Source organism: Gordionus sp. m RMFG-2023, chromosome 1, assembly GCF_954871325.1.
Source record: "Gordionus sp. m RMFG-2023 chromosome 1, tfGorSpeb1-WG-v2, whole genome shotgun sequence".
NCBI classification, from domain to species: domain Eukaryota; kingdom Metazoa; phylum Nematomorpha; class Gordioida; order Chordodea; family Parachordodidae; genus Gordionus; species Gordionus sp. m RMFG-2023.
In genome coordinates this window covers 32,828,682-32,842,511 of record NC_088775.1, presented here as the reverse complement: position 1 = coordinate 32,842,511, position 13,830 = coordinate 32,828,682, and the positions used below count along the sequence as shown (strand labels likewise).

Here is a 13,830-nt window from a genome sequence, read left to right as displayed (position 1 = left end):
AATTTTTTATAAGGCAAGTTTATAGAGTATAGTTTTTGGTATCTATTCATATATTGTTTTTTATAATATCTAAAAATAGACAGGAGATATAGCTGATTTTACAAAAATCGGTTCGACTAGCACCAGTTTTTTTTATTTTTCGTTTTCTGTTCGAAAAATATATTTTGTTGCGAATACATTCATAGGGAAAAGGCTAAACATCTAAGACATAATTTCAATATTATATCATTGAACTTAGAATAGAATTGCAAATCTAAAAATACTTATATGCATTCTTTTTCGTTTTCGGTTCGCGCTTTAATTCTGAGTTCAACGATATAATAATATTTGTAATTATGTCTAAGATGTTAGTCTTATCCCCCTGAATGTATAAGCGACAAAAAAAATTTTCGAACCGATGAAAAAAAAATACATCTAAGTATTTTTAGATTCGCAATTTAATTTTGAGTATGATTTATATATTTGAAATTATGTTAGGATGTCTTTTCCACTTGGAATGTATTCGCGATAAAAAAATTTTTTTAAATACATCTTAAAATTTATATCTGTCATTTAATTCTTAATCGACTACATATAATAACTTTCTACTTACTTTCAATTTAATTTTGAAAAAAACTTAAAAAAGAATAATTTTTTAAAATTATATTCATATCAAATTATAACCAAATTTAATCTAATTAAAAATTTAATTTAAAAATTAATATAAATCCCACAAATGAAATACTTGAAATTGATTTTACCAATGCGTACAACGCCCTCTCCCGTAACTCATTCTTGCAATTAGCGAGCATAACATTCCCATGCTATACCAAATTTCTCTATTCTTGTTACAAATTTACTCACAAAAAATACTCTCAGCTGAGGGCATGCAACAAGGTGATTCACTAGGATCCCTTTTATTTTGTTTTGCAATTAATAATATAATTCAAATCATTAATTCAAAATGCTCACTTTCACTCCACGTCTGGTATATAGACAACAGAATCATTAGTGGCCCTTCAATTGGAAACCAATAAGGCCGTACACATTATCAAGGAAATAGATGAGCTGTTAGTATCATTCTCAGCCCCACAAAATCCGAATTTGTGCATGTAAACTCCTCCGATCACTCCACAATTTCAAAATTACCTCCAAGGAGGAGCTAACACATCTAGGTTCCCCAGTAGGCGGATTCACCTCAATCAGTGCCTTCCTTCACTCTACTCTTGGTATCCTTCTTAAGTTTGACGACCTCCTTGACTTGCTACTAGTGTTGTTAAACGGCTCATTTTGAGCCGATTTCTAAAAACGGCTAACTCAATACTTCATCCTTAAAAAATATTACCTAAGCCTGAAGATTTTGCTCATAGAAGGAACAAAGGTTTAGACATATATTATCGAAATCTTGAGACTTAAGCAATATATTTGTGGCTAAAATATTAAGTGCCGTTTTTAAAAATCGGCTCAAAACGAGCCGTTTAACAACACTACTTGCCACCCTCGTATAAATCATTCTTCCTCCTTAAAACATTTTTAACATTCCACGATTTCTTTATACTTTACGCTCAACGCCTATTTTTAAATATCCTACCCCTCTCAGCATTTATGGAAAAGGATGAAAATATTTTCAATCTAAATCTCAATGAAACAGAATGGGCTCAAGCTTCATTACCCAACTAAAGTGGTGGTTTAGGGATTAGATCACCCACCGATCTTACTCTCACTGCCTTTATTTCGAGTAGTCTACTTTCGAAACCTACAATCACGCCCCACACCTACAAAATAACTTTTCCTTAGATTATGCTATCCTGTTATGAGGACATGTGTTGAATGTCGCCCGAATCAAATAGACAAAATGATTGGGACAGGCAGTTGTAGCATGCTGAGTTGAACCCCTATTATCTAGCATGCTCCCAACAAACCGTTCTCTCTTCACTTATTTACTTAATGGATCCTTGCATAAATTTTTGAAAATTTTTGACCAACAATAAGCTAGCCCACGCAATAGGAATCCGTCTAAATTGTACAATAATTTTTTCTCACTTCTGATCTGGCTGCAGAATCCCCATAGACAAAAGGACGAATCCTCCGGCACACCCAATGCAATTCCTTGATTCAGCGAGCAATGAAATCCGCCTAAATATCCGCTATATTTGAACCACCAGGACTTTTTAGATCCGATGGAAAGCAGCCTGACGGAATCACCCTGATCCCATGGAAACGGGGCCAATTTCTGGTTTGGGATTATTCCAGTATAGACCATTATATTCAACCAAACTCCAAACCAACTTAGCAAAAAAAACAACGTAAAATTTCCAAATATTCGGAAATAACAGAAGATCACATCTTTATCTACTGTCTTAACCTCCTAAGGTATTTGAAGTAGAATATATTTTAACTATCACCCAAAATATTGCGTTTTTTCCTTCATTCCTCCCATTTAAATTTTTAGGTAAAAACGGTTGAGGAATTAACCATAAAAAAAAATTCAGAAATCCATCCCTTTTTATGAAATTTTATGTTTTTTAAGCCGAGCTCTATCTGGGTAAATAAAAATAAATTTCCAATATTTTTTGATAATTAAACAATTTTATGTCAAAATATTTCTTTTATTCTATTCCCTATTTTAATGTTATGCCCTCAATAACAACTCAGATAAATGATAGATAGTTTATAATTAATTCAATTTATTACAAAATATTGACATAAAAATGAATATTTCCAAACTCTAAATTTTTTCTAAAAAAATTTCCTTATTTTTTAAACTCACTATACAATTGTGATATTAAATAAGGCAAAAAAAAAATGAAGAATATGAAGAAAATATAAGATTAATATTTTCGGGCCCGTTGAAATGTTATCGTCGACCCTGCCAGCGGGCTGGATTGACGGGCCGGCCTTGCAGAATTCTAAGGTGTTTAACATTGTTGAATAATGTCTAAAAATTGCTAATATGGCTAATATACAGGCGCGTACCGAGAAAAAATCCAGTAAGCATTGAGATGCGAGTTTCATTTCATAAATCATAATTCTAACTACTAAATTTAAATATAAAATTTATTGTAGAATGTGATAAAGTATTAATTTATAAATCAAACAGAGGGTATGCCCTATATTACGGGTAAAATCAATAAAATATTTAAATTTTAGTAATTCTCATTCAATGGTATACATATTCAATATGAACGACATTCAACATCGTGAATCAAATCGATCGCATTAAATTTAGGAAATTTTTTTTTCGGATAAGTTAAAGGTTTGTACTTCTGCTTTTCTGATTTAAAATTATTGTCTCCTATTGTTTTGTATTTAAACAATATTTTTCTAAAGTTATATTTGATTAAATGATGCGCGGAAAAATTTAAATTTCATAAAGAGGGGATGATATGACGAAGATCTCCGAAATAATGATGATTAGTCGTAAGACATCTACGATGATATCAATATATAAATTATTACAATTTATGACTTTAATGTAAATAAAAGGGAGATAATCAGGGCTAAACTGTTTATGTTTTTTCTATTCATATAATTTATCACAAAAATATTTTGAGCTTTTGCGTGATAAAATCAGAGCAAGGCTCGGACCAGATTTTTTTAAAAAAATTTTTCGGTTCGGCCCGGGTTTTATATTATACAGGCCCGGCCCGGATTATTTAAAATATATTTATTTTTTATAGATAATGGTGATTTAAGATATTTGGTTTTAAAATATAGGCCCTGTATGTTTTTAAAAAAATTTTCAGGCCCGGCCCGGGTATATTTAAAAATTTTAAAAACGGTCCGGGCCTGTCTGGTTAAAATATTTTAAAAAGTTGCACCTCTTACTTGATTTGAAAGTTAAATGTTTTATCACTGTTTTGTTCTCTTCCGGGAAATAAAAATCTTATATTTACCGTCTGAATGGCACCTATCTAAATAAAACTAATCACTATCCAAAAAAAATATCTCAAATCAAGTTGGGCAGTAGTTAATCATATATGCAATTAGATTTTCAAGCGTATAATTAGTAATTATGGCTACATTTACAATTATATATTAAGCGCCTAGTCCTGCATATACGATGCATTATAATAGTATAGATAAATTTTAGGGAAATAATTATAAGAGGGTTTTCTACATTTTATGTATGCACAAGAGGTACAGGAAGTAAGAAGATAAAAAAAATCGCCCGCTATATATATACATATACTAAGAGTTTTTGAATTATAAATAAAGTTATTATATGTACCTGCGTCTCTTACTAAAAGATTACAGTTAATATTTGAATATTTTGGCAATTATTATAATCATTTTAATTAATTGTTGTTAATGTGGACATACATAATTTCCGATGAATGTCATCTGATTATTTTATATAGAATCAGGGATAATACATATCTCTTTATTATATGTCGTCGATTAGCTATCAAATGTAATTGCAAAGATAAAGGATATAAATACAGGATCTATAGAAGGATTAGATTGGCATAAGAGTTTAAAATATTAAATATAAATTTTCGATTAAATCACTACTTACAAGTATATTTTCAAATATTCATATAATATAATTTTTAAACAATAAAAAGTAATGTTGTAAACGAACGCGTTCAAGTTTATGAAAAAAGTTCTTTTTTTTTGAAAAAAATGATATGATGTTCTTTTTATTTTTGACGAACTTTGAACGTGGACGCGTTTCTTTTTTTTGGAGAACGCGTTGGTTTTTTACGTTCGTTCAATGTTAATATAATTTAATATTAATCCAAATTTTTAAAGAAAAAAGGGTTATTTTTAATCTGTTGTTTCCTTTATCACATGAATTTTTTTAACCATTCATTATTTCTGTTGATTCTAAATTACATTACCATAGCCCAAATATAATAAATCAGTAACATCATGTATTCAATAAACTAATTCTATTGTTACTAAATGTAAAATGTGTCCAAAAATTATAATATCGTAAAATCTTCAAGTTCTAATTTAAAGAGATACTTGTAATATTTATTATTTTATATTCTATAAGTATCCTAATTTATTTTCAATTGTTGTGTTTAATAGGCTTGTTAAATTATGATTATTAAAATAAATTCATAAAGTAAAAATCATTAAATAATATATATTATAAAAATTAATTATTTTTAGTGAGATTATTTGAAATTTGTTTTTTATCAAAGGTTTTATATTAATAAACACAAAAGTATTATAAGTTTATATATATATTTTATAAATAATTTTTAAAAAAAAATTTTTTATATGATATATAAGTTTTTACATATTAAGAAATTTTTTTTAAAAAATAAAATATTTTTTTATTCACTTTAAAACTATTAATTTTAAACATGGCTAAAAATAAATTTATTCATAATTTTAAACGAACGTGAACGCGTTCCTTTCTTTAAAGGTGAACGCGTTCCTTTTTTTAAAGGTGAACGAGTTCAATTTTTGTTGGTTCGAATTTTTAGAAATGTTTACAGCCCTAATAAAAGGCATTTATAAAAAAAAATGTTTGCATATCAAAAATCATCATTTTTACATTTACAATAGCTAATCGACACTATAATAAACGATATATATCTTATCCCGAATTATATATATAAAAATCATATGACATTCATCGAAAATTATATGTCCTAATTTAAAAATAATTAATTAAAAGGATTAATAAATATTACCAGAATATTTACCAGTAACTCTCAAAGATTTCATTTGTTTCTTTTAGCGAGAGCTTCAAGTATTTATATTTCAAGTTTCACGAAAATAAATTCGCAACAATATATCGTCTTCGCTGTAAATGTTTTGCTTAAAAAAAACTTTAATTTTCTTTCGCGATAACGCTAAAAAGTGTTTCAAGATAAAAGATTGACCTGATATGTCTTTATCATGAGAACACTAAATAAACTTAACCTACACAAGCCCCGTCTTAATTAACCCTTTGTTTAATTTGGTACAAATTTTTTTCTAACTTCTTATTTCCTGTAAATGTTTAAACAGAAGGCCCATTTTGTTATGTGTAAGGGTAACTACGGTCGTCTAAAAAATGTAGATAGTCAATCTCATAATCACGTCCCTTAAATTTTTGTTGCGAGTTTTTAAGAGAAGCAAGAGTTACTTTTGTATATATATTTAATGTATAGGGCTAGATGGCTAATATGAAGTATCATACTTAATTTTTTTACAAAAAAAGGTTTATAATTGCAACCAATCATTCATATTTTATAATTCTTGGTGGTAATTTGAGAACAAAACAAAAAGATTTAAAATCAATAATATCTGAAACTGTCTTAAATAAGCATAATATTTTTTTTTTAATTTGGAAGTTTTACTTCTATTTAATTAATAACAATATGAAAGTGATAGAATTAATATGCTATGTTGCCTTTGTCAGCACCTGTAGAAAAACATTTAAGCTTTACTAAATAAACAAATAATAGAAAAGTTTTAAAAAAGAAACTGTTTAAATTCAATATAATTTGATTAGGGTAAAAAAATATGAGTTCAAAAGTTTATCATGATATTCTGTAATACAGAATTTGATTGCAATTGTAAACATATCTAGTGTAAATGTAATCTATAATTTATATCTAGGCTTATCTTGTTGTTCCTTTATGGGAACATCATATTTTAGTCTAACAGAATGGTAAATAAAATTTAAAATAAATTGAATATAATATAAGCCTGGAGATTTTGCTGTTGCAGAAAATATTGGATATCAATTTGCCAAATCTCAAGGTTTATTCTGGTAAAAATCTTAATCAGGCCATTCTCAAAAATGGGGCCAAATCGAATTCTAACAACACTAGTTATAAATTTCATATTTGGCTATATCTAATTATTTTTTATATTTTTTTAATTTTCTGAAATTGCATATTTTTAACAAGTATTTTCCAAACATAAAAATACAAATAAATATGTTATCATATAGTTACATCTCATTCTAATTACTTTATATAATTTCGATTATTAAATTAAAAGGATTAAATTTAAAAAAATGATAAAATCTTTATCACATTAATATAGTTTCTCATTATTTTTATATAAAATATAGTAATACCATTTTTAGAAAAGGAATTAGTAATTATAAAATTTTAAATTATTTGTAATTAAAAATTAATTCCTTTTATCAAGTAATTATGGCCATTCCTGCCTCAAATCCATTTTTCTTAGTTTATCAATTGTTAAATTTTTTTAAATGAAAAAATTTTGTTAAAATAATTTTAGGACTACTACAAGACCTCATAATTAATATATTCTAAAAATGATTTTTGTATAAATGTGTATTATTTGTCAAAATGCCATTTATAAGTTCCAGCAGTGAGCATGACCATATGCTTTAGTAATATTTCCATAATTGTCAATAGCTCAATGCTTACTTTTTAAGAATAATTTCAGGTCTGGAGATAAAAATAATAGCATGTTATAATAATTTAAGAAAGAAAAAATTGATGAATTATAACATTTATTCTATCTAGCCAAGTTAAAATTTTTTAAAAAATGGCCCAATTATGATTTTAGCCATAAATAATTTTATGTAAGCCTCAAGATTTGACAAATAGATGTCCAAATCTTTCTGATATCTATGAATAAAATCTCCAGGTTTACATAATATTATTTTGGTTAAAATCTTAATTGGGCCATTTTTAAAAATCAACGCAAATCAGGCTTTTTAAAAACACTAGTACCTACTCACTACCTAGAAGTAATGGTTTTAAAAAAAGTGCTATCAATGTTATAGCTCCACAATGGGCAGGTTTTATTCAACAAGTCTGCTCACTTGCTAAAAAATTTCTTTTTAAAAAAAATTCACCTGCCCACCTACTCATTTATCTAAAAATTTTGTTTAAGCCATCCATCCAATGTATAAAAATTATTTTAATGGCTGGTTGACTCTTTCTTTATTTTAATGTATTTTTAATTAAACTTATAAAATAAGCAATATTATAAAATAAATTTTTTTTAATAAATAGAAGTCTGTTCTGCTAGGTTCACTAAAAAATATTTAAAATTCATCCACCTAAAAATATTTTTTAACCTGCCCAATGTTTAAATTTTTTTAGAAAGCTCACACAATGCAGAAATGTCTCTGGAAAAATGTGAAATGATTATCTAAACTAAGCTACATAAAAATTAAATTTGCAATAAAAAAGCTAACATTATTGTTATTAGAACTTCATAAAAAAATTAACTTTTTTATTCAAGCTAGTAAAAAATAATGCTTTCAAAAAAACGCATGCAAAACATAAGATGTACAAACCTCCACCATTTCTATAGCAAAGATATGGAAATCTCCATACATTTCCAAGGCTAACGGCATATCCTATTAGAGAAAGTACAAATTCTAACTGGTTCCCCCATGTATAACGAGAATTATCATGATTTATCATAAGTGGGTTAAGAGTCTTCAAATTTAAAGCAATTTCTCCATTATAAGTTTTACTATTTTTTGTATCATAATCTTGTTTATCATTGTGTAGCAAGCTATTGTTTAACTTCATATCATTAAGCACTTTATCTTCTGAAAGCTTAATTAAATTATCACCTTCATTCATCATATTTTGAACTTTACAAGTTTGTAAAATGCAATCCAAAGCATTTGAACATGGTAACTCATTATGGTTTTTGTTTTTTGCAAATTTGTTTACTTTAAAGATATCGGACATAGCTTACCATTCAAAATATAAATCACGAAAATTAAGGCAAACTATAAAAGGATAACAATAAACTTATAAATAGACAAGTAGCGCAACTAGTTGAAATGTAGAAATACTCAAAACGGTTTTAATTTATTTGGTTTATACGACGTTGTAGTAATTGGAATTACATTTTCTATCGAACACTCACGAATAGAGTAAAATGCATCTATATATGAACTGCATATGTTGATTTGTGTGTAGTTGTTTTATCTATCGGAGGTAGAATGTTATGCTTATGTTTATGGTGCATATGCTTATGTGATAACTAATTGTGATATTACGAATATTTTTATGTTATAATACGAGTATAAATATATACCATATTTAGGAGAACCTTACGTTTGATTCATGAGTGAATATTGTGTAAAGTTATATTTATAAATCAGAGCATAAATAAGAAAAGAATATGCCCCCCCCTCCCTTATTACAAATATTTTGATACCTAAATACAAAATTGTTTTTTTATTTTATGTTTAGATTTAAATATATTTAAAATATATGGCAAATAAAGATATAAAAAATAAAACGTAAACTATTCTCTAGACGTAGCCAGGATTTTCCTAAGGGGGGGGGGGATTAAAAAATTTCTAAGGGCTTCGGCCCGCTTTTGCCCGGCTATTCATAAATATTTTTACAAGAGAGGAGGTTATTTTTAATAAAAAAAAATAAGCCTGGAACAAATATGAAATATATTTTTATTAGTTTATATAAAATATAATTAATTACTTGTATATACATTAATATAAAAGGTAATAATTTAGTCCAAACAAGTATAAGAAATTTATTTATAAAAAGTAAGTAGCCATATAGTTGATATTCCTCTATTATATAGAATTGGTTACAAAATACTGGGTAAAATTCCACTTTTACAGACATATTTTAGAAAATATATTACAGTTAATATTTTACCCAAATTTACTATTTAATGCTCTTGATAATAAATATAGCAACAATTTGCATTAAATTATTTAACGCCATCTCTTTATTTTAAATAAATAATGATATTAAAAACAATCTTCATATTATTCATCCCAAAATGTCTTTTAAAGATATTTTCTGATGTCCTTATCAATATTTTATAGTTTTCTGTAAAATATATATTTCGCTATATTGGTAAATTATTTGATTGCCATATGATAATTGATAAAATTTGATATAATATATTGTAAATCTACGACATATAATGTTCCATTGTTTGTATTGTGCTTTAATTTTTTTATTTAATTTATGATTTAATTTTATCAATAGTTTTATAATTATATTTTACTTTTATTAAAATAAATAAATTAAAATTACTCACTTTTATTGTTGTTAAAGAAAACCCAGCAAGGTTTGAGCCGAAAAAAACGACCCTAACCGAGCCAACCGATTTGGCCATAGATCAGACCTGACCCGACACAATGGGTCTCATGAGCAGGGTTGCAATGTCTCCCCCCCCCCCATCGGCGGGAGACTCCCGCAATTTTTTTAGTTTACACGCAGACATCTCACTCTCGCAAAACTATTCAATTGGAAATCTCCCGCAAAAATCTACCGCAATTTTTTAATTTCTCCAGCATTTTAGTATTTTAACGTTTTTAATATATAAATAATAATTTTGAGAGACATTAATTGATTATTTTTATATTTTAAAAATAATTTTTAAATATTTGTTCGAAAAACATGTCTAGTTTGTAAATTTCTTTATATCCTGTTTTATTTTTATCCAATAATAAATCAACATCATTTCATTCATATAAGTCAGTACAGGGGAGTATATCAACATCGATTGCAATACAAAAATTTTATCAAAAATAATAAATAATACAGATGCAACTACATTTGCGGAAATCGTATACATCTATCATGTAGTTCAACATTCACAGAGCTATATCATCACAATGTGGGTCGAATCTTTTTCTCATGATGTTTACGACTTCAATATAAGTGCAAACCTTTGTGGCAGAACAAAAATGAGCAAGGCTATCACAAGTGTTTTAGTACCTAAATCCTAGAGGTCAATTCTAGACTATTTGGAAGATGGGCATCCATATGCAATTCTAACAGATGCATCTAATAAGGGAAATATTAAAACATTTCCCTCGATCCTTCGCTATTTCATAAAGAATAAGAACATTTCAATAAAAGTGTTAAAATTTTTACCTCGGATAGTGAAAAATCCAACGATGTAGCTAGCCACATAATAGTAAATATAGCTGATTCAGGGTTATTAAAATTTTGAATGTCAGCTTTTTGCGCTGATAATGCCTTTGTAAATTTTGGCAAAAACCAACATATTGAGGCAGCACAATAATTAATTAATACCAATTGGCTGTATATGTCGTATACTACATAATTCTTGCAAGAAGGCAATGAATGTACTATCTATGGATGTCGAAATCATTGTGATGAAATGTTTTAACGAATTTAGTTCATCAACTAAAAGAGTTAATGAATTAAAAGAGTAGTTGAAGTTATCTGACTTGGAATGGTGTTAGATGTTGCGATATATACCTATCAGGTGGTTGTCATTAATACCTGCCAGTGATAGAATTTTAAAATTTTACAAACCCTTAAAAAAATACTTTTTAAATAAAGATTTTAAAAGCTGTCCTAAAATTTTGAAAAATTATTTCAAGTATGAAATGGCAGAAGCATATTTGGGATTCGTTTCACATGTAGGAAATCTACTTGCTGCAGTTAATATTCCGTTGCAATCAGAATATTCTTTATTAAAAAAGATTCACAAAATCATGCTACAGCTCTGTTCATCTCTACAGTTAAAAATTGATAATAATTTTTATGGCGTTATTGCTAAAAATATTATATTAAAATGTTCAAATAATACTATAATTAATACATTTTTAAATGAAGCACATATTTTTATTAACACAATTTTAGAATATTTAAAATCAAAATTTGATTTTAATAACTCTATTTACAAATGTATAAATATTATGACCTTGGAACAGAAACCATCAATTGATGTTTTATAAATCAATAAATAAAATATATTAAAAATACAGAAAGACATTGATGTCGTGTTTGAGGAGATTGTAATTCTCTCTATTTTTATGATTCGCCAAAATACTTAAAGTTAGATGGTCTAAAAGCAGAGGAGAAATGGGTAGAATTTTTTCGTAATAACGATAAATCTCTATGCTTGGAAATAATATGCGAGTATGTCTTCTCCTTACCTAATTCTAATGCCTCATCCGAGCTCATTTTTAGCATGATGAGGACTGCCTAGAAAAAGGGAAGAAATCGGATTGCTTTAACAACATTAGAGGACGAGCTAATGGTTAAACAAATATATGTCATGCCAGGAATTTTATAAATAGCTCAATAACGACGGTAAACATTTAGTTCTATTATTATATCTCAAATAAAATATTATCAAGCCTTATCAATGGCGCCATAAAATTTATTGTCAATTTTTAACTGTAAAGATGAACACATCTGCACCATAATTTTGTGAATCTTTGTTAAGATTCTTCTGATTGCAATTACACATTAACAGCATGTAGTAGATTTCCTACATGTGAAATCATTCCTAAATATACCTCTGCCATTCATTATTGAAAAAAATTTTCAAAATATTAGGACAGCTTTTATAATCTTTATTTAAGAAATATTTTTTTAAAGTTTTATAAAATTTTAAAATTCTATCGATGGCGGGTATTAAGAACATATCGCAACCAACATTGTGCTGACTCAATTCTGTAAATACACTCTGTTTTTACCAAATTCACTGAGGCATTATCAGATCAGAAAGCTGACATGCAATCTATTATAATAATCGTCAAAAAACGTCAATCAAATTTAGCCAATGGTTTTCTTTTAAAACATATTTGTCCAATAAAAATGATTATAGCGTAATCGGTCCAATAGTAATCACCTTACCAAGCTCAGCATTCATACACTTACCATTTCGTTCACCGTTTCCCTAACTTTCATAAAAACCTTTCATATAAAAAATTGCGACTGAGAATAATTGCGACTTTTTTTATGATTGTTTGTGATAATTGCGACTTTATACCCATTGGTTATAAAAAATTAATAGTATTTATAATATATATTTGAAAAATCGTGATTTTTGGAAAGTCTCTACGGCCTAGTAGGCAAGAGCTTGGCTTACTTATCCCATGGTCCCTGGTTCGAATCCCAAGAATGGTCATGTTTTTTTTCGGTAACAGATTAAATCATGGGGAAATTTTCATATATTATTTTTTTTTAATATTTTTTTTTATTTATTTTTTTTAAAATTTTTTATTTATTTTTTTTAGATTGTCTGGATTTTGGTAGAAATTTTTGAATTTGGCGTATTTTTAGATTTTTTTTTTGATAAATAAATATCGTGTGGAGTATTGAACGTTTATGGAGGGATCTTAAGGCAAGCATCCCAAGAAATGGGAAAAAATCTTTTTCTCATTTATATTTATGTGAATATTCTTATTTCCGTATTATTAAAAATATGTCTAATATAAATAAATTAATTAAATTTTTAAATGATATAAATTTATATAGAACTATTTTTGTTTTTCCTTAAAAATATATATATCTATATTATCATGTATATATCTTATGTTTATTCAAATAAATTGATTAATTATTTAGTATACCTATTTTTATTAAATTCTTAAATATACTCTTTTTTTCTAAATTCTTAAATATACTTTTTTTTCTAAATTCTTAAATATACTCTTTTTTTCTAAATCTAAATTCTTAAATATACTCTTTTTTTCTAAATTATTAAATATACTCTTTTTTTCTAAATCTAAATTCTTAAATATACTCTTTTTTTCTAAATTCTTAAATATACTCTTTTTTTCTAAATTCTTAAATATACTTAAGATTTTTTTTAAATTTAAAAAAAATAATAAATAAAAAAATATATTTTAAAAAAAATAAATAAAAAAAAAATATTAAAAAAAAATAAATAAAAAAAAATAATTTATGAAAATTTTCCCAAAAATTTCCCCATAATTTAATCTGTTACCTTTTTTTCTTATTCTAACTTGGTGGTTCCATCCTTGGGGGGGGGGCGGTAATATATAGGAGGCCGGACTCGACCACGTGATTCCGTATTAATATATTAAATAATAAGAGTTATATTACATTTTAATAAATTTTGGTCGGTATTTAGCAAATTAGGTTGGTATTTAGAATATTTCCATACATTCACTCATTAACCATATAAAGT

At 26.8% G+C, this 13,830-nt stretch overlaps 1 protein-coding gene across 2 annotated transcripts in view; it reads right to left on the bottom strand.

Annotated features, from left to right (window-relative positions):
* LOC135922016 (sodium- and chloride-dependent glycine transporter 1-like) overlaps window positions 1–8,630 on the bottom strand; it is a 54,171-nt gene extending 45,541 nt beyond the window's left edge. For both annotated transcript variants that reach the window (XM_065456422.1, XM_065456421.1), the window contains exon 1: window positions 8,210–8,630. In XM_065456422.1, the coding sequence (XP_065312494.1) occupies window positions 8,210–8,615 (406 nt within the window). In that variant the 5' untranslated portion in view covers window positions 8,616–8,630. The remainder of the gene's footprint in view (window positions 1–8,209) is intronic.
* Between the last annotated feature and the right edge of the window lie 5,200 nt (window positions 8,631–13,830).